General features: G+C 38.5%; 1 protein-coding gene across 1 annotated transcript in view; it reads right to left on the minus strand.

Moving 5' to 3' along the window:
- LOC6564716 overlaps positions 1 to 19,779 on the minus strand; it is an 89,837-nt gene that overhangs the window by 31,372 nt on the left and 38,686 nt on the right. The window contains exons 4-5 of the mRNA XM_001991076.3: positions 3,620 to 3,958; positions 79 to 164 (exon numbers count right to left, since the gene is read on the minus strand). Of these exons, the coding sequence (XP_001991112.2) occupies positions 79 to 164; positions 3,620 to 3,958 (425 nt within the window). The remainder of the gene's footprint in view (positions 1 to 78; positions 165 to 3,619; positions 3,959 to 19,779) is intronic.

A 19,779-nucleotide genomic window follows, 5' to 3' on the forward strand; every position in this document is an offset into this window, starting at 1 on the left:
GCCCGCAACAAAGTAGTATTTTTAATGCCACTAGATTTGCACTGTTGTTGCTGTTGGCATAGTGCAACACTTACTTACTTCAAGAAAATCAAATTTACACTCCTCCTTGGCCTCAATATTAAACGAGTTGCGAAAGTCCAGTCGTATGATTTGACCCTTCGGCGCTGTAATTAGAAGCAAATAACCAGTTCTCATGAATAAGTTGTTAATCTAACGATGAATGACGAGTGATGAAAGAAAGTGCTCAGCACGTTTATTTATTTGCTTATTATTTATTTAAATGGACTCCATGCCAATCAGATTAATTCGAGCCCAAAGATAATTAAACTAATTTGGTTATCAGCTCAACAAAATAAATATTTATTACCAAAAAAAAAAAGAAATGTCCAACATAATTTTGAGCATTGATAATATTAACTGAAAGTGTCAAGCTTAAAAGTTTTATTTTTATATATTGTAGCGCAATTAATTAAGTTTTCTAGTTTTTTAAATTTGCTATATCGACTAGCAGTTGCAGTTACAAAAATCCACACACTGGAAATTAGAAATAGACATAGACAATTCTGGTTTTAGAAAGATATTATCTTCCATTTTAGAAATATACTTTCGGAAGTATTCCGAGTTTCGCTTGTCGCCAAAATTGAACAGATGCCAAAAACTATCGACAAATTCAAAAGGAACCACTTGAAATCCCTTGCCCTTACTTTTTCCCTTGGCCACGCAACTTAACTTATCTCAAGCAGAATAGGCTGCGGTCGGACCGCAATGCCTTCGGCATGCTACTCATACCATAATGGAGCTCGAATGAATGAGTAAATCACAGACGTACTTTGTCCAAACAAATGCCATGTGTTTGTCCTGGCGTTGAGTGCGAATGTTCACTTTGATTGGCCATAACAAAAGCACAAAAGCACAAGCAAGAAAGTAGGCGGATCTTTTATCCAAGTAAAATACAGAGAGCGTAGAGCAGCAAATGCTGTGGTTTTGAATGGCATTTCCTGCACAAATTGCAGACTATAGAAAAAGTAACCGCAACGCTGGCAATGCAAATTGATGGGAAATCTTTGTGATTACTGAATCTAATTATTTCCGTTGATGTGTACTTAATAGCCATTCGGTTGCATGCAGTCTTGTTGCCAATTTCCAATTTTGATTGCGGTTCCGGAATTTGCGGAAATTGGTGTATTTCGTACTCAAATTTGCGCAAAAATTAACTGCTATTGTTTTTAAAGACAATAAGTATTTAAAATACCGACAATGCTCTTTTTTTGTTAATTAAAATTAGTATAATAACAAGAAGGAACGTTGCAGTCCGGCGTAACCAACTGCGAAATACTCTGATACCAATAAGTAATACCATATAATAACAGGTGCCACAGAACAGGCTGTTTCCAGCCAAATTTGGTGACTGTAGGTTTAAGATTATGGGAGAAATGTGAATGAAACCTTCGATATCACAGCATAAAAATCAGCTAGTTTTGCATTTAGATTTGTTTGTAACAGGCGGAAATCTTTGAGACTCTGATGGCAACTGTTATTTCCGTATAAATGTTACTTGCCTAAAACTATAATCTCGGATACTTTAAATAAAACAAGGTGGTAGTCAATGAAATAGTCTGCTTGTTTTATGGTCAACATATTTTGTTCCAGTTCCACCCAATTCTCTTCACAGAGTGCAAGTTCTCTTGGCTCTTACCCTTTGCAATTAAATTGACAATATAAGTTAGGGGCAGGCTTTTTACATATGTACTAGTTGGGAATTAAGCTAAATGGATTATCAGAAATTGAATAATCAGAAATTTAATTGAATTGAGGTGGAGTTATGTGTCTTCAGCGATTACCCGTCCTCTCTCTCCCACTCCCTGCCCTTACCACTCTCAAACAAACATGAGCAGACAGAGATGAATGACATATGCATATATACGGTTAGTACTAATGCAGCCGCTTAAAGTTTTGAGCGCGGGTAACAATCAACAGGCAACACTCCATTCTCTTCGCGCTGCACCCATTTCAAACCCCATATAAGGCATATACACAAACCCCACGCTCTATCGACCGACCACACATATTGTTATGCAAATAAGTCTGCCACTCCCCATGGCAGCCAGCCCAGCTATCTATCTATTTAGCTGTCTGTCTAAGCAAACGCACATATGTAAAGTTAATACAGGACATACATAAACACACACGCACACACACACACACACTATACAAACTCGAAAGAGATGCAGATACTGACGATGGTATCCGCTGATGCGTGCTTATAGAAAGTCAATCTTTTCATACGCTTAGGGTTTTATCTGGTTGTGCTCGACTTGCAGCCAGGCTGTTCGTATTTTGTTTCAACTGACAAATGATTTGAGATAAGCATCGAGCCAAAAGCCAGTGAAGCGCATCCAGCACAAATATCATGACTGCTGCGCAATATGAAAAGCCAAAGTCAAAACTCATACACACAACACCAATTGCTGCCACAAACCCAATCCCAATCCCAATCTGAACCTTAAACCTAATCTCAGTACATATACCAATCCAAATCACATTTGGATTCCATCAGGGTAACACGCTAACGCTTTTAATAAATCACATGATTCTGCTGTTGCCTTAGTGATTCCATTTCCTGGACCTGGTCTTGGCCCCAAATTGACTGACTGACTGACTGAGGCAGTGAGTGGTTGACTGTTTGACTGGCTGAAATGTCAACACAATGCTTTCCGCGTGCCGCATCTTGGTTAAGACTTGCAATTATTTGCAGCAAGCAGCGCCAGCAGCAAAGTGCTTGCAATATAACCTTTAAGGAGACCGGATTACACTGACATCAACCACCCAACCCAACCCAACCAACATAACTACCCACTCATCACACTCATCACATACACACCACACTACCACCACGACCAGAGTTGTCCAATGCTCAGGAAGTTGGCTTGCGTAAGGCAATCACAATGCCAGCAATGCAATTGCCTGCAGCACCAACTCATGTTGCGGCATTTTTCGACTTGGTATTTGTTTCTTTTCAGTATAATGACAATGCAATTGCTGCCACAGACTCTCTTTACTTGCTGACTGATAATACACTCACACACACACACACACACACACACACACATACATACACAAAAAAAGTTCGTATTAAAAAGATCAATAAATATCAACATAAATTGCATTTAAAACAAATTTGTGAAAAGTGTTCTGCGGATATTAGTTTCCATTGCATTAATTTAAACTGCATTCGACAGTTTTGTCGGTTGAATGTAAATTTTATTGGATTGGAATTTGGTTGGAGGAGTTTTCAGTGTCACCGCTGATTATCTTTTATGTAAAACAATAATATAAATTTACCGTGTAATCACAAAATTAGGCAAGTATAAGTAGGTTTAATGCGAGAGTGACCGACTGGGATATACCCTGTAACTTGCTGTTAAAGTCAAGTACAAAAGAGATTCTAGTTTTCCCTAAAATTTCACTCATTTCACTCAGACTGGCATGTGTTGATCGACTCGTTTGTTGTGCAGGTATCAAGAATATATACTATATATACTGTGTAGAGAATTTAATTTTATTTTGATTCAGTTATATTTTGGCTTTGCATTTATTCATGGTGAAGCATTTAATTTACCTGTTATCACTCGAGTGCAGTTTATGTTCTTGGGATACAAATTGGGATACTCGGGGCTATAGAGCTCATTCTTGGTGGGATCCCCATCCACGAATAGCCTGCAACGATCCACCTGATCCTCCTCCGCTTGCCGCTCGTATCGTCCGCTCCGCGGTGGTCGCGAGATTGTTACAGCCTCTTCGCGGTCGTAATAGCTTGCGGGCGTGATAAATGCTGTCCAGTTGGCAATGGCGATGGCGGTGTCGGTGGCAGTGTTACTCTCAACTTGGTGGTTTCTTTCGATCGACTTTATTGTCCGTGGTTGCGACCCCATTAAGTGTGTTGACTCGTTTGGGCTGCCTGCAAGAAAGGCATTTGAAAAGTCGAATACGTCAACAGGTATTTTCCGTGAAATTGATGAAGTATTATCATAGTAAAGAATATACATATAAGCACTACAATTTACACGAGAATCGCTTTACTTCTTTTATACCTTGAACCCATAGAAAATGGGCAAAGAGAGTGTAATAGTTTTGTGCACAAGTATGTAATATGCAGAAGGAATCATCTCCGAATACATATTCGAGCGAAATTTCACAGTTTGTATGAGCAATAAAAGGGAATGGACAACTCTGGATGAGGTCCATCCCATGAAACCGCACACCATAAAATGGTACACCGACGGATCACTCACGAATCAGGGCACAGGCCAAGATAACATCGAAGGTAGTCCATGAAGTTCGTTCAAAGCTAGACCTACTCGGGACTCATAACAGGCTCACCCTACGATGGGTCCCGGGCCACAGGGACATAGCGGGAAACGAGGCGGCTGACAAGCAAGCAAGAATGGGGGCAGGAAGGCCCCTAACAGGACCAGAACCGTATTGTGGCATAGGGAGACACACTATACGATACGACTGGAACTTAGAAACGAGGAAAGGCAAAGACGGCATCAGAGGTGGTCGGAGGCAGTGGGACTCCGACAAGCCAGATGTTTCCTAGGTGGTTATAATCTTGTACGATTTAAACAAATTATAACCATGGGAAAGAACAGCCTTAGGATACTCACCGGTCTATTGACAGGACACTGTAGACTAAGGAGTCACCTGGCAAAACTGGGTATATATAGTAGCGACCTGTGCAGGTTTTGTGAAAGAGAGGAGGAATCCACGATACACATCCTGGCAGAGTGTGTCGCCTTAGCTAGAAGAAGAAGCAGCCTTCTAGGGGCGCATGTTTTGAAGTGCAAAGACATAGAAGACCTCAACCCAACAAAGATCCTCGTATTCGTGCGGGAGTTGGGGCTGATGGAAGAGCTATAAGCTCAGAAGGGGGCACATTAGATCTAATAGGTCGCGGTGCAGTTTTTCCCTCCTAGTAATAATAATAATAAATCCAATTGAAATATGTGATATATTTTTGATCAACTGGATTTCATGAAGAGCTGATGGGAAATACCCATTTCAACAATGTGCGCAAACGCATTTCCGTCATCCTGCGACGCTCCGAATCCGTGGTGCTCTACTGCAAGGGTGCGGATAACGTGATATACGATCGCCTGTACGGCGGTCAGGAAGATATGAAGGCGCGCACCCAGGACCACCTGAATGTAAGTTACAAGTTACAAGTTGAATCTCCACTCAGCAAAAAAGAAATCGCCTCATAATTAGAACATACTTCTTGGTTCTGGAAATCATTTCTAACGATGAGAAAACATTTTTCTCAAAATTAGATTGGCTTGGCCTAGAAAGTAGAAGTACAAATCCTGATGACAATAAAACACTTGTTTCTTCTTTCAATTTATAATTTCAATTTATTGAAACATCATGCTTAAAAAATAGTTCCCTTGTCACCAAGAGAGTTATGACTTATTTGACCAGCAAACTCGGAACATTCTCGTGGACGTGGACGAGGTAATAGACGAAATCCGTTGGGGGCCAATCTGCTCAGGCGTCAAAAATCGCTTCCAGCACCGATGTGGTCCATTCACGTCCCAAACCAATGGAGACAAAAACGGGTGTTACTGGCCGCAAGGTCACTGTGCAAACAAATTATTTTCGACTGCATGCAAATTGGACCATTTATCAGTATTTCGTGGATTGTGAATTTAAGGTCTAACGGTACTTCGAAAGACCTAATGACGCAGGTCAACAAGAGTCATAACATATTCTCGAAGCAAGAACCAGTTGCGAATTACAGTGAGCTCAACGTGAATGATGCAACACGTTTTATGCAACACTTTTTACTATAAATTTACATTCAATTTGGCAACGACAGCAGTGCTCTTCTTTATTGATAGCATTGTGGCAACGGTTGGCCAATTGGGGGCCACCGGTGTTCGTCACCAGCACTGTACTACAGATTATGACCAGGCACTGCTGATCATGCTCGGCTGCTTCTGCTTGATCAGCAAAATTCAGAAGATTCTGAATGCTTCCAGTGAAAACAAAAATGTATGAAAATAAATATATATATATATATATATATATATATATATATATATATATATATATATATATATATATAAAATTGGTGGTGTTAGAAAGTGATTGCCTACAAACCGAAATAGAGTAGGTATTATCGAAAATGTATTCTCAAATGAAGCGCATGTGTGAGAAAGGGATGGCAAGATAATCGTTGCGTATATAATTATGTTTTTGTGTGTGCGTGTATGTATGTATGTACATATGTGTGTAAGTATGTATGTATGTATATGCACGCGTTTGTCGGTGATTTCAGTTCGGGCTTTTGAATAATAATATGCGATGCCTTTATTTTTTTGTAATCTCTAGTTTGCAGTCCTGCTTACATTTGAGTGTGCAAAAATTTGAGGGAATATTTGGCAATAACACTATAAAATATTTAACTATATCGTAGTGAGCTCACTCGATTACAGCATTCTTACTTATATTGTTTTTAATAAAGCGCATAACTTTTCTGCAGGAAACAATAAACAGTTTTTGTTGCTGCATCTTTATAGTCGCTGCAAACTTTACGCCCTTGTTACCGTAACGTGAATAAGCCCACACACAAACACACACAAACACACACACATTTTTCCTCCAACGCACCTCAACAAGCAGAAGTAGGCAATGCAAATTTTTAAAGCACAAGTCCCGCCCTACTCAAACTGAGAGTTTTGCTCGTACTCATGTTTGCGAACACACGCATGAGTATATTTGAACACACACTCATACTTGCATATACTCATATGAGTATATTTGAACGGTCGAACGAGTGCAGCTGCATTGCTCTAAAATGTAACTGCATCTAAACAACAATCCTCAAGCCCCAGCAAAGTGGCCTAAAGCACGAATACACACTCACACTCCCACACACCCACACACAAACACACACACACACACACACATACATACATACATACACCGAGTGGTAATGTGCAATTGTGTGTTCGAGCACTTTTTGCAGGGCATTGCCTTTGCTTACCAAAACAGCCAATTCAGTTTGGCTGACTTTTGGTTGCCCTATATTCGAGGCGGGCAGCTCAAAGATTTAGTCTGGCAAATCGATTCTTATGTTATAAAAGTATTGATTCTGAATATCAATCCAATAAATTAGAAGCTTTGTAGTGTAATCGTAAGCATTGTTAGCTTTGAAATTGTTATATATATAAATAAGGTAACAAATAGTGAAAAGAATAATGAATAAATTATTAGCGATGAAAATCAAATTCAACTTCTACATTTCTTATTTATAATAACTAATAATGGTAATTGTCTGTCTGCCTTTTATCATTTTGTTGCTATTGTTGCTATTTTCAAGGCTGTTATTCAATTTCTCAGTGTTTATAATGGAGCTGAAGCCGATTAAGGTATTCAGTGCTATGCAAAGTATGTGCTTATGCATTTAAGTGTGTTATATTATATATACATATGTACATATGCTGTATGCTACATGTATGTGTTAATGTATGTTTACTATATGTACTTATATCGTTTATGGCACCTTTTGCTGCTGGCAAGTGTAACATGCATTTGCGCAAAGTTTGAATTACCTCAGTAGACGTTTTATGAGGCGTAGGGTATTAACGCAACAGCACACACAGAAACAGCACACACACACACACACACACACACATACACACACACACACACATACACACACACTTCCTCCCATACAATTGTGTGTGTTTGCGATTACCAAAGTGTTTGTGCCGCATTATAAGGCTGCTAGTGCCTAATGATGTAGCAACAAATTTAATAAACATATTAAGTGTTGATGTTTTTGTAATCGCCCTGGCGGCTCCACGAAACCACCCGCCGCCACCAGACACCAGCCACCACCCGCCACCACCTTAACTCCCAATTCCAGCAACACACCCATTTTTTTCACTCCCCACGCGCTCAGAGTTTTTGCTGTGTTATTCATGTTACTGCTCTGGGCCTGATATGCTTCTATTTTGTGTGGCTGGGGCTCATGTGGCATCCTCGAACTTAGTAGTTATATTTGTGTACTTGTGTATGTGCTTGTATTTGTATATGTATTTCTATTTCTATTTGTGTGTACGTATAACATCCATTTGCCGTCATATGTCAAAGCTGCTTATATCCTGCTGCTCGTGCGACAATTTGCAGCATACATTTAATGAAATGCAAATTAATTTTAATATTATTGTTGCACTTTTATACTGTTCCATCTTGCGCAATACTGTATATAATTACTGCTAACATCCATAAATGATACATACTTGTTATGCCAAATAAAACAAACGCAGCAAATTCAATAAACTTGATAAGCCTGTAAACTTTGCCTAAATACCATTTAAAGCACACAACGATACTAACATATATGTATGTATATGAATGTGCCGGTTTAAGCCAGTTTAGTTCATCACAAACACATACACCAGTTGTCTGTGCATAGTTAGCAAAAGTTGGGGTCACCTAAGAGGCAATCAATTTGATGTGATAAGATTTCAAAGTCTAATTCGGCTTAAGTTTTTTTGTATTTTTTGGAACATTTGCTCAACTCAGTTTAATTCAGCTTATTGCATTTAATTATTATGCTTTTTGGATTGTGAAAAATATTTATATTCCAAAAATAACGCAGTCTGTTTCCTTCTATTTATACTTTGATTTGATGATCATTTGTGCAATGTCCGTCGTGCTGTCTGTCCGTCTGTATGAACGCACCCTTATAGATAGAGACTTGAACCATGGAACACATACTGGTCTGTGTTCGCGTCAGACAAAGTGCCACATATCTATAAAGCCACATATCTCCCTCAAGTTTAAGCTACAGTCACCAAATTTGGGTGGTAGGAAATGTTTTAAATGGCTATATCGTCCTCAGTTTTTGAGTTAGAGAACTGAAAATACATTTTCATGGCCACGCCCACACCTACGCCTTTAATCGTCACGCCCACACCTACGCCTTTAATCGTCAAAGCTGATATATCGAAAAGTGTAAGTCGATAAACCCACATGTCTATCACAATTTTAAAGATAGAGTGCTGCTGGTAACCTCCTCCAATGATCGGCATATAAATTTTCGGACCACGCCCACACCAGCCCCCAGCAGGAGCTTTGGCTCAAGAAATCTGAAATGCGCATATCTTCCACGATTTATAAGTTAGAATCACCAAATTTTAAAAGTATGTTACTGGTAGCTCCCCTAAGAGATCGCAACCAATACACCTGCTAGTGTAAATTGATATGGCTATATATCTCACACAATTTGAAAGCTAGTCACCAATATTGCTTGTAACACCCCACTCATGCGCTCAAAAACGATAGAAGCCTATATCTCTCGTAATTTAAGAGCTACAGTTACCAAACTTGGAAGGTACATTACTAAGATCGTTCTCCAAAATTGTTTACTGCCACGCCCACTCCTACCACTAAAATTCCTAGAAGCTTGTATCTCCCGTAATTTAAGAGCTATAGTTACCAATCTTGGAAGGAAGATTACTAGGAACCTTCTTTAATCATTTTTTTGGCCCACTTCCTCCCGCTTTAAATAAAATTTGCAAAATCGAATATCTCCCGAAATTTAAGAGCAACACTTACCAAACTTCGGAAGGAAGGTTACTATTTGAAAAGTAAACTTGGACAGTACTTTTTGGCTACACCCATCCTGTTCTTAGCTACTTGTTATGCGTTGGAATTACTTATGGTATCAAAGTATTTCGCAGTCGGTTACGCCCGACCACAACGTTCTCTCTAATTTTTCTATATTTTTATCTACCTTTACGTATACGTATATATGTATGTATGTATGTATGTATGTATTTATGTATGTATGTATGTATGTATGTATGTATGTATGTATGTATGTACGTATGTATGTAGGTATGTATGTATGTATGTATGTATGTATGTATGTATTTGCAAACCTTTTTCGCAAGCCGGTAAATTCAGTTACTGCTTTCTATTCAAAACCTATGCCGGCTCCAAGAACATCTTTTAAGTGGAAATTTGACAATAAAAGTTGAATATATTTAACAGCTGGGTTCAGGGTATATCGTAGTCGAGCTTACTCGGCGACAGCGTTCTTACTTGTTTACATATATTTGCCATGCAATTAATAAGCGAATTTCGAAATGAAGTGCATTTTAAAAATGGCTAGATGCCAAACAAAGGCAAAAAATGATGGCTTTTCAGATTTGACAACGTTTGTTAGTAGTGGAAAAGTGGTAAGCATTGTCAGGTGGGTGTGTTAAGTGATGTGTGAATTGCAAGGAGAACCAAACTTGTGTTATTTACATGGACCACATCTACTTTCACGCATTGCGCCTACTTAACAGGTACATTTGAATTTATCGGATCTGACAACTTTCGCTAATGAGAAACTGTGTCAGCTTTGCATGGCTCATTGGTGATGGGATCAATGTGTGCTCTGGGCTGTTCGCCCTTTTTGCGCCACATCGTCAGAGAGATGAGATGAGTCTGATGACTGCCTGTCCTTTTGCGCTCCACCCACCCACACACATACACAAATACACACAAATACACATGTAGCACACCCAAACACACGTTGAATTCACACTTTCGCTCAGTTTGTGCCTTTAATTGTGCGTTTAAGTGTGAGTGATTGTATTGACTCTTGCAGCCCCATCAACGTCGGCAATTTATCGAATTGCCAGTTGGTACCTTTTGCTTCAGGTCCCTCCAGAACGGCGTTGGTGCGACAAATACCATTTAGTGGCAAATGGTGTTTGTATATGTGTCACACAGGGGTTAAGAAAATGTAGCTGCGTATCGAAGGTTTAGCGACTGGGTCGCATAATTGTAACTTTTGAGCGCGACCCCTTCACCATCCATTATCCAGTCTCTAGTCTCCCTATACACCCGCACACCCTACTATATGTGGTATCCGCTTGAAATGCCTGCCACACATTGTCGTGGTGGCATCGTTAATGCCGCACAGCAGCTGGGCTTGTTCACACTTTTGTTTTAGTTGTAATACCCTTGTCGATCTCTGTTTGCGCCTATAAGTTTAACTTTTAACTTTTGCCAACCACACCCGCACACACACACACACAACCAAACACACTTGATTTAGCCTACGCCTTATTCAGTAGCACATCGCTCGCTGTTCATTTATATTCATATTTGCATATATATATATATATATATATATATATATATACATTTATATATATATTTATATATATATATGTGTGTGTGTGTGCGTTGGGGGTTTGGCATTTAAGTATGTGCGACGTGGCACGTCCCACTGCCGCTGGCATCTGCATGTATCGCCATCAACGTTGTTGCTGTTGTTGTTGCATGTATTCCATTCGCAGCAGTTATTTGCTTTAATACACTCAATAGACTTAACACATTTTGCATGCCTCGCTTCATCCGGTGGCAGCAGCCGCAGCAAGCGGCATTACCACCCACTGTTCTCTAGTTTTCTGCAATAAATTTTGCATTTTGCTTGCAGCGTCACAGACAGAGACAGCGAGAGACAGAGACAGAGACAGAGACAGAGACAGAGAGAGAGAGAAAGAGGGAGAGAGAGAGAGAGGAGGCTGGTAGAAGCTTTGGCATTGCTTTAACAGCGACATTCCATTTTTGTGTCAGACAGCTTCAACTTCAGCTTGTAGCTACTATATATACATACACACACACACTCGATGTGTGTGCGTGTGTGCCACACACCCGCACCCCTGCAGCCATCATTCCGATACTGTGACTTGTCGGGGACTGTGCATATTTATAGTTTGTATTGTCTGCCTGTTTGTCCGTCTGCTGCCGTCCAAAAACCAAGAAATTCATTTTTTTTCGCGACTTGTCGACTATTTTATAGCCTTGCCATGGCATAAGCGCACTGAATTTTATTATAAGCAAGGATTTTAATTAAAATTTCTTTTTAATTTTGTTTTTTAAGAGCAATCATTTTAAAAAAGTGGAAATGTAACTCTTAGTTTTAGAAAAAATCCTTTCTGAAATTCAGAAAATAGTATTTCGCTGCAGCTTATTGGAAAATCAAATTGCAGTTTAATTAAATTCAAAACGAATTATATGCATTTTATAAACTATTTAAAATGTTTGTATACTTTCACATATCACATCTGGAAACACTAATGTTTAATAATAATGTAAGAGTAAGAGTTGGAGTAAGTAAGAATTATGTAAGGTGTACACATATAATATATAACCAGGAAATTAAACATATTTTTATACTTTTATACCGAAGGTACAATATAGTATATTGGCTTTGTGCAATGTCCGTCGTGCTGTCCGAGATAGAGACTTGAAACTTGGAACATATACTGGTCTGTGTTCGCGTCAGACTAGCCCCCATCTTCATCAGATTTTGAGATAGAGTCGTCAAATTTGGTTGGTATATTACTGGTAGCCGCCATTGAGAATCGCCAAAGCCGATATTTCGGAAAGTGTAAATCGATAAACGCGCATATCTCCCATAATTTTAAGGCTAGAGTCAACTAAATTTTTAAAACACATTAGTGGTAACTCCCCTAAGAGATCGATAAGATATTGGATGTCCATGCCCACTCCGCCACCCAAAACCGATACACTTCTGAGAGAAAATCGACAAAATCATATATCTTACACAATTTAAATGCTAGAGTCACCAAATTTGAAAGGTATATTGCTGGGAACTCTCTTCTAGAGCAAATCTAGTTTTCATTTTAGTTTAACAGTTTGGATTTTATTAAGCTACAAAGCTAACAGCTCATTCATGTGAATAGCACTGCGAACAGTAATTTTTATTAATATAAAATCATGGAACAATTTCAGACTTAAAACTAATGGAAAGCGAAATGGGAGTGTGTCCAAATATGGTTAGAGAGGACGTGAGCCGTCTTTGTAAGTAGCAGAAATAAAGTTATTATGAAATGCATGTAACCCCAGTCAAGTCAACAAAACATGCGTGGAGGTGGTGGCTGTGGGGCGGTGGTGGTTTTCCTGGCAGCTGCAAATGAGCTAGACAGTTGGGTCTGCAGTTGTAGTGGATCCAAAAAGCAAATAAGAATATAGAGCAATTGTACTGCTTTTTAACAGTATTGTCTACGAGCGGAAATTCGAGTTGGGGAGGCTAGGTATGGGTGAAGTTGTTGGTTTGGTGGTTGCAACATTGGATGCTTGTTGACCCCATTATAGTATTACAGCGCTGTACATAGTTGTGAAATGATTCATTAATTAATAGTCCTCTCTCTATCTCTCTCTCTCTCTCTCTATTTTTCTCTCTCTCTCTCTCGCTTTCTCTATCCGCCTTTCTATCTGGCAGTACGATACTGTCTGAAAGCATTCGAATTCTTCTGAATAAATTATATGTTAATGCATAATACGTTTATACTGCCATGTACAATATATGGCTGCAATTTGGAGGATGGCAAAAAGCCATTAAGCATTTGAGCCGCTTATAAGATGTGAATGGGACCAATTGATTTCCGAATTTCTATGGAGTTAAAAGCTTTCAGTGCCCTTGCGCTGTCGACTGTTTGTTTATCAGAAACTTTGACTTGAATAATCGTCCTAAAGCTGATTTAAGACGCTCATAAGCACAACAGAGAGAGAGAGAGAGAGTGTGTGAGAGAGAGAAAGAGAGAGAGAGAGGAAGAGAGAAAGAATGAGATGTGGAAATGTTTTGTGCACTTCAGAAAGAAGTAAAAACTATGCAACCAGAGCATCGGCGTCTTACTCCAACAATGCAAAACATTTCCGTTGTCGTGCAAATTGATTGATTTTGCAGCTACTTTCATGACAAACCCAATTTCAACCACATTTAATTTTTACGTTTTGTATTTTGGGATAAAATACGGTTTGCGGCTGACTGTAGACTGAGGAGTGTGGACCATTGACTGGACGTTGCTGTATACGTTGCTGCCATCTTATTTGAGATTAGGCTCATAAATCATTTCAATTTGACAAAATTGTATTGATGATTGATTTGCAGAATTTGTATACGCCTGATATGCCTGGTAGCTTTTCTTTTTTTTTTCTATTTATAACACGTAATAATCGCTGTAAATTTTAGGAAATCGTTATAAAAAGTTTTTATCTGCTTTTAGAATTAATTTGTCAAGAGTCGAAAATATATGTCTTTAAATTAGAAAGACTTGTTTTCAATATGAATATGAATTTGTTAACTACATAAAAAAGAGTATATTTGTGAAATTTTCAAATACTATATTTTAATTATCATATAGTTATCAGAATAGCTAATATATATAAAACACCACTATGGAAATTAGCATATTTGTTCAACATTTTAGATAAATGTTATCTGGAATTAAGAGAAGAAAAACCCTTTCGTTTTAGAAATACACTTTCTGAATAATAAGTTGAGTTCGACTTTGCGCGTATCGGCGAGTGTATTTAATTGATTGAAAAGGTGAGTTGAAGTTATAAATTTTGATGCTTTCGGGGTATGCACGAGAAATTCTGAAACACCATTGAACTTTTTGGCAAGGGAACACATGCGCTTAGTAATAAAATCGAGTAGTCACTCATTTGTCTGACTCAAAAGATTTCCGGGAATAATTGAACTGTGTAACATTTTGCACTCTGAATTCTATGAATGTTGCAACAGCGGCGCAATTAACATTGAAAAGGCTTTTCTTAATGGCTCACAACTAAGGGGCCATGTAATTACTATGGAGGCGGAGGATGAAATAGACAGAGATATATATACGTAAATATATAGTTAGTAGAATTGGGTGAGTGAAAACATTTGTGGAGTGAATTATTGTTCTTGATGTAGCGCAATTGTATTCGTATTTAGCATTTAAACAATTTAAATTTTTTATGTGTGAAAATGGCAGCAGATGAATGCAATTGCAAATGAGATATATGTATCAGCGGGAGTTGTTCCACAGAGTTTGTTATAATTGAATCGGATTTCAAGACATTTTGGAAAAATGTTGTCGAAAAGGAATTGCAAATTGAAATGACATAGTTTGCATTGTTGCCACAAGCTTGCTAAGCAACCCTCGTGCACACGTCTAAGGTGCATCCGAAGATGTAGCGATATGAATTTGTTGCAAGTTTTCACGGCTGACGTGCCATTATTTGTAAGTGGCAGACACATCCTTCAGAGGAACTTCAACAACATCATCGTCATCCACGGAGTCCTTGCAGCGCACAACGACATCGTCTTTAATAAAATGGGCCAAGCACAACAATAACTGTAGGGATACATAGATATACAGATACATATACACATAGTGCGAGTGCAAGTGCGGCGGACAAATGCATTTCCAAAGTTACCAAAGTTCGGCAAACAAGACGAGATATGAATGTGGATGTGAATATGGCTGTGTGGCACGAGCTTGGCAAACCCTTCTGGCAAAGCGCTCCAGAGATTTCGTTCGTGTTTCAGAATTTCAATTTGGTCTTGTGTAGCATATAAATAAAATCTGTTTGATTACTGTATTTTAATATTTTTTGGTGGCCATAAGATGCCGCCAAATGTCGCACACACAATTGGGGCATACAATTTTTTGGGAGCAAAATATGAATTACATTAAAACTGACTGGCACAACGTGAAAATCTCAAATATTAATATGAACTATTTTTAATCTAAGTTCAATTTGAACTTTTTTCGTTCCACTCAAATATATTAACTCTTCTAGCAACTCTTGTGCCGTACATAACATGCAAATATGTCCTTAACATATAATCGCTTGATATCAATAGAAAGTTTTTGGTGAATAGTTCTAAGACTTCTACTGAATCGAAATAAAAATATATTCAAAAATTATAGTATATATAAATCACTCATAAAGCAGAAAACATATGATTAACATTTGTTGAAAACGTGCAAAAACCTATGTCAAAGTCAACAAATGGACACTGATCTACAAGTTCTTGTAAATATTTTGACAATATATGTACGAGTATCTTTCTGACCCAAGTCAATTATGTACAAGTTTTTTGTTCTTTATTCAAAAGGAATTCAATTAATTATTTATAATAATAACAATTCAAATGGGACTAAGACTAAACCAAAGACTGAAACGGCTGTGGCAAATGTTTCCCAATTGGATTTGAGCTGATTTGTGTTGAAATCGATGTATGTATGTATAAGTATTATCTTTATTCATTGCGTAATACCATGCACTCTTCTGCTCTGCTTACATTATTCTCAAAGTATGCTGAAAGTGATTTCATTTGACAAAATATTAATTTTAACGTTGGAAATCAAAGTTATTGGACATGAGCTGTTTTTTTCTGAGTTCTAGTTCTAGCTCTAATAGTAAATTTTTGATTTTCAATTGCATTATGCATGTATATATGCAGTGTATCTGAAGTTTATCTGTCTTTTGTGCATGACAAATGCAAGATGGAATCACAGTTTCGCGCCAAGGTTTGTCCTCCAAAACTTGATGGCCCCCAAATCGAAAGTAAATATTGGCGCTGGCAGAATTTGCAAGTGTGTTTGCAGAGCCAGCAACAGGCGAAGTTGCATGCAGCGATTGCGAGACAGGAAGTCGTCAAGCTGAGTTGAGCGTAACGGATTGACTGATTGACAGACTGAGTAAATGACTGCTACAGTGGCAGAGTCATGCTATACAATAATTTGCTGTTGCCGTGGCAATGGCAGCAGTAGCAATATAGACTCCGGACGCGCTGCCACCGTCAATTTCCAAATTGTTAAATTGAAATGAAATGCCCAACAATTGAATTGCGCCAACCAATTTGAAGGCTGGGTTGTGGCAAAGTCAAAGGCAAAGCTAGAAACGCCCAGCCCCTATGCTGGGCAGGACTCTATAGTGTGTTGGCCTGCTGGCAAAAAAGACAACAGCGATGACGACGTCGACGATGATGATATATTAACCCCAACTGCGGCCGAGTTCGACAGATGGAGGAGCACGGGTGTCGTGGCAGATACTAACAGTGACACAGCCATGCTGCTGTTGCCGCCATTTTAATTTGCGTGAAAGCGTAAAAAGATTTCAAAATTAAATCAGCGTGCGGCAATGGGAGAAAACTCACTCCCCCTTCAGGACATCAGCGCACTCAACTGCACTGTAATATAGAGACAGAGAGTGAGAGAGAGAGAGATAGAGAGAGGGAGAGAGAGAGAGAGGGAAAGAGTAGCTGCAGTATAAAATACAACGGAAAGTAGACGAATGTAACTCTTTAACCATGACATGAACTGTACTCTGCTCCAGCTCAATGAAACTCTCCTCCTCCCCACCACACATGTTAGTTGCGCCGGAAATGAACACATGACAAGGACTAAATTGAAGATGTGCATTCAAACAGTCAGAGTAGCAAATTTGATTACGTTCTTAGAAGCTGATGCTGCTGCTGCTGCCTTTTATGGCTACAAGTTATCAATACGCAGTTCATATTACACTGATTCCTTTCATGCATGCACAGAACAGGTAAGCTCGGCTGGCCTCGATGGTCGATGTTTTGCCGATATCCAATGCCATAGCTTAATATGCTTGACGCTCCACTTGCATTCGAGTTAAGAGCCTGAATTTGAAATTAATTTTAATCAATTCCTTTTCATTGTTGTGACAATATCATTTCTAAATTACTTTTATCTACTTTGCTCAAGCAAGCAATCAAATGATTTAAACTAAAAACAAACTTAAATTGAACTTTTCATGCTCTAAGCTCTACGCTGCTAAATTCCGTCGTTTCCCGCCTTATCTTTCTCTCACTCAGTCTGCACTTTTATTAAAACTAAACTTTGTATGCTCTAAGCTGCTAAATTCCGTCGTTTCTCTTTCCCTTGCACTCTCTCTCTCTCTCTCTCTCCTTCTCCCAGCCCACATTTTTATTAAAAAGATAAGTAAACGTGTTTGAAAATCTTACGGCATTTTATAGCACACTTGACAAGAATGATTTAATATACTTTTGTTGAAAGGGTTAAGTGTCAATGTAAATGTAAGAAAACCACCGATGCTGGTAGGCGTTATCCACTGGTAGGTAAATTATCTTGCTAATTGGGAAAGTGTTGTTCAGACAATTGCTTAAGTGTAGTCATAGTAAATGTTGGTTGATGAATTCAACTAAGGTTAATGAAGGTCTTTGTTTGCTTGCTTATTTGCTGCAATTACCGATCGAATGTCAGAAAAAGCACTGCACACTTAACAATGCTTGTGCGTCAATTTATGAAGCCGTCTATAGATACAAACATAAATAAGAACATGAATGAAAGATTGATAAATAAAATGCTTGGCTAAGAATAATAGCTGCAAGGGTTACCAGCGAAAACAACAGCAGCAAAGCTAAACAAGAGTAAAAGAAAAAAATTAGAAAAAATTACAAATAGATAAATAAAGAGAGCGGCGCACATTCTGCACGCAAGACAATGTCAATGGGCATGAGGGAAGGATTCCGCGGTGGGGGGCAGAGGATCAGGTCGTGGAATAGAAACATTGTTGCCAACTTAGATTAAACGCGATAGCCAGCAGCGCTTGCAGCGCGCCAATTGAGAAAGCAATCACAAAAACGCACCGAGGCCATGGATAGAGATAGGAAATAAATAGAAGGTAAGAGAGCACCAGACGCCGAGATACCCTGCAACCAGGGTATACTTATGTATCCCTAAAATTGAGTAATATATATATATTTTTAAATTATAAATACCTATGAATACACATGACTTGATTATTATTCATGAAATATTGTACTATATTCAGAAAAAATCAACTTGAAATTTAGAAAATCGCCTTGATAACAAAAAAAAACGGATATTGTTTCTGAATAAAAGTAAAGTAAAACTATTCACTTAGGAAGTTTTTTCTTCTATCTCAGAAATATTTTTGTTAATAGTGGAATATATTTCCAAAAGTATTTCTGAAATTCAGAAAATAGTAAAGTTTGCTCTCTTTACTGCTGGGTTTTGAAAATAGGCATATATATTTTCTAAATTTCTTAAACTGTACCCTGCGATTAAGAAAATAAATATACTTTCTGAAGTATAAGATGTGTTATAATTGGCGCCAAAAGTATGGCGATTCTCCGAGTTGCACATTATATACCCCATTTGATACCGCTATTGCATAGAGGGTATTCAAATGGGAAAAAGTGTAAATAGGAATAGAGGCGAACGGAAAAAACAGAAAAACGGGGTGAGGAACACCAAGGGGTACGCGAAAAGGATGAGCAACAAAAACCAGCGAAAGAGGAAAATAATTTATAATTGAAATCAGTGTCAAGCGACAGTAGCAAAAACTCTGAGTACAGCATCAATTAAACAAACTGCAAAACTACAAGCAGAAGCATCAATAATAACAACAACAATGTTGCTGCACTCAAGTCAAATGGCCAACAGCTAAGAAGCAGAAAAAAAAGCTGAAAAAAACGTTGCCAAATATAAAAACACAAATTAGCTAATGTTAAATAAAGCGCCAATTCGTTAAAGTTGTGCAAGCTGCTGTTGCACAAGAGGCGGCGACAGGGGCAGTGTCAGCGGATCCAGGCACAGATATGAATCCCCTGGAGCAATGGCAGTGCGTCCCTTCGCAATTGGGTCAGCTCACATTTGGAGCAAAAATGGAAAATGCGACGAGCCGTAAAAGAGGTATAAAACACAGCTTCAAATTCCAGATGTACTTAACATTAACTACCACTCTTCCATTCATCCCCACCCACCCTATGAACGCTTTAAGCTTTCATTAAATTAACAGCCAATTAAATAGGTTGGGGTGAGAATCGCTGTAAACTAAAGTGCCATCAATAATTTAAGGCAAGCAAAGAAATTGCAAAATAAACTACGATTAAAA

The sequence above is a fragment of the Drosophila grimshawi genome, unplaced genomic scaffold (assembly GCF_018153295.1).
Source record: "Drosophila grimshawi isolate 15287-2541.00 unplaced genomic scaffold, ASM1815329v1 contig_1006, whole genome shotgun sequence".
NCBI lineage: Eukaryota > Metazoa > Arthropoda > Insecta > Diptera > Drosophilidae > Drosophila > Drosophila grimshawi.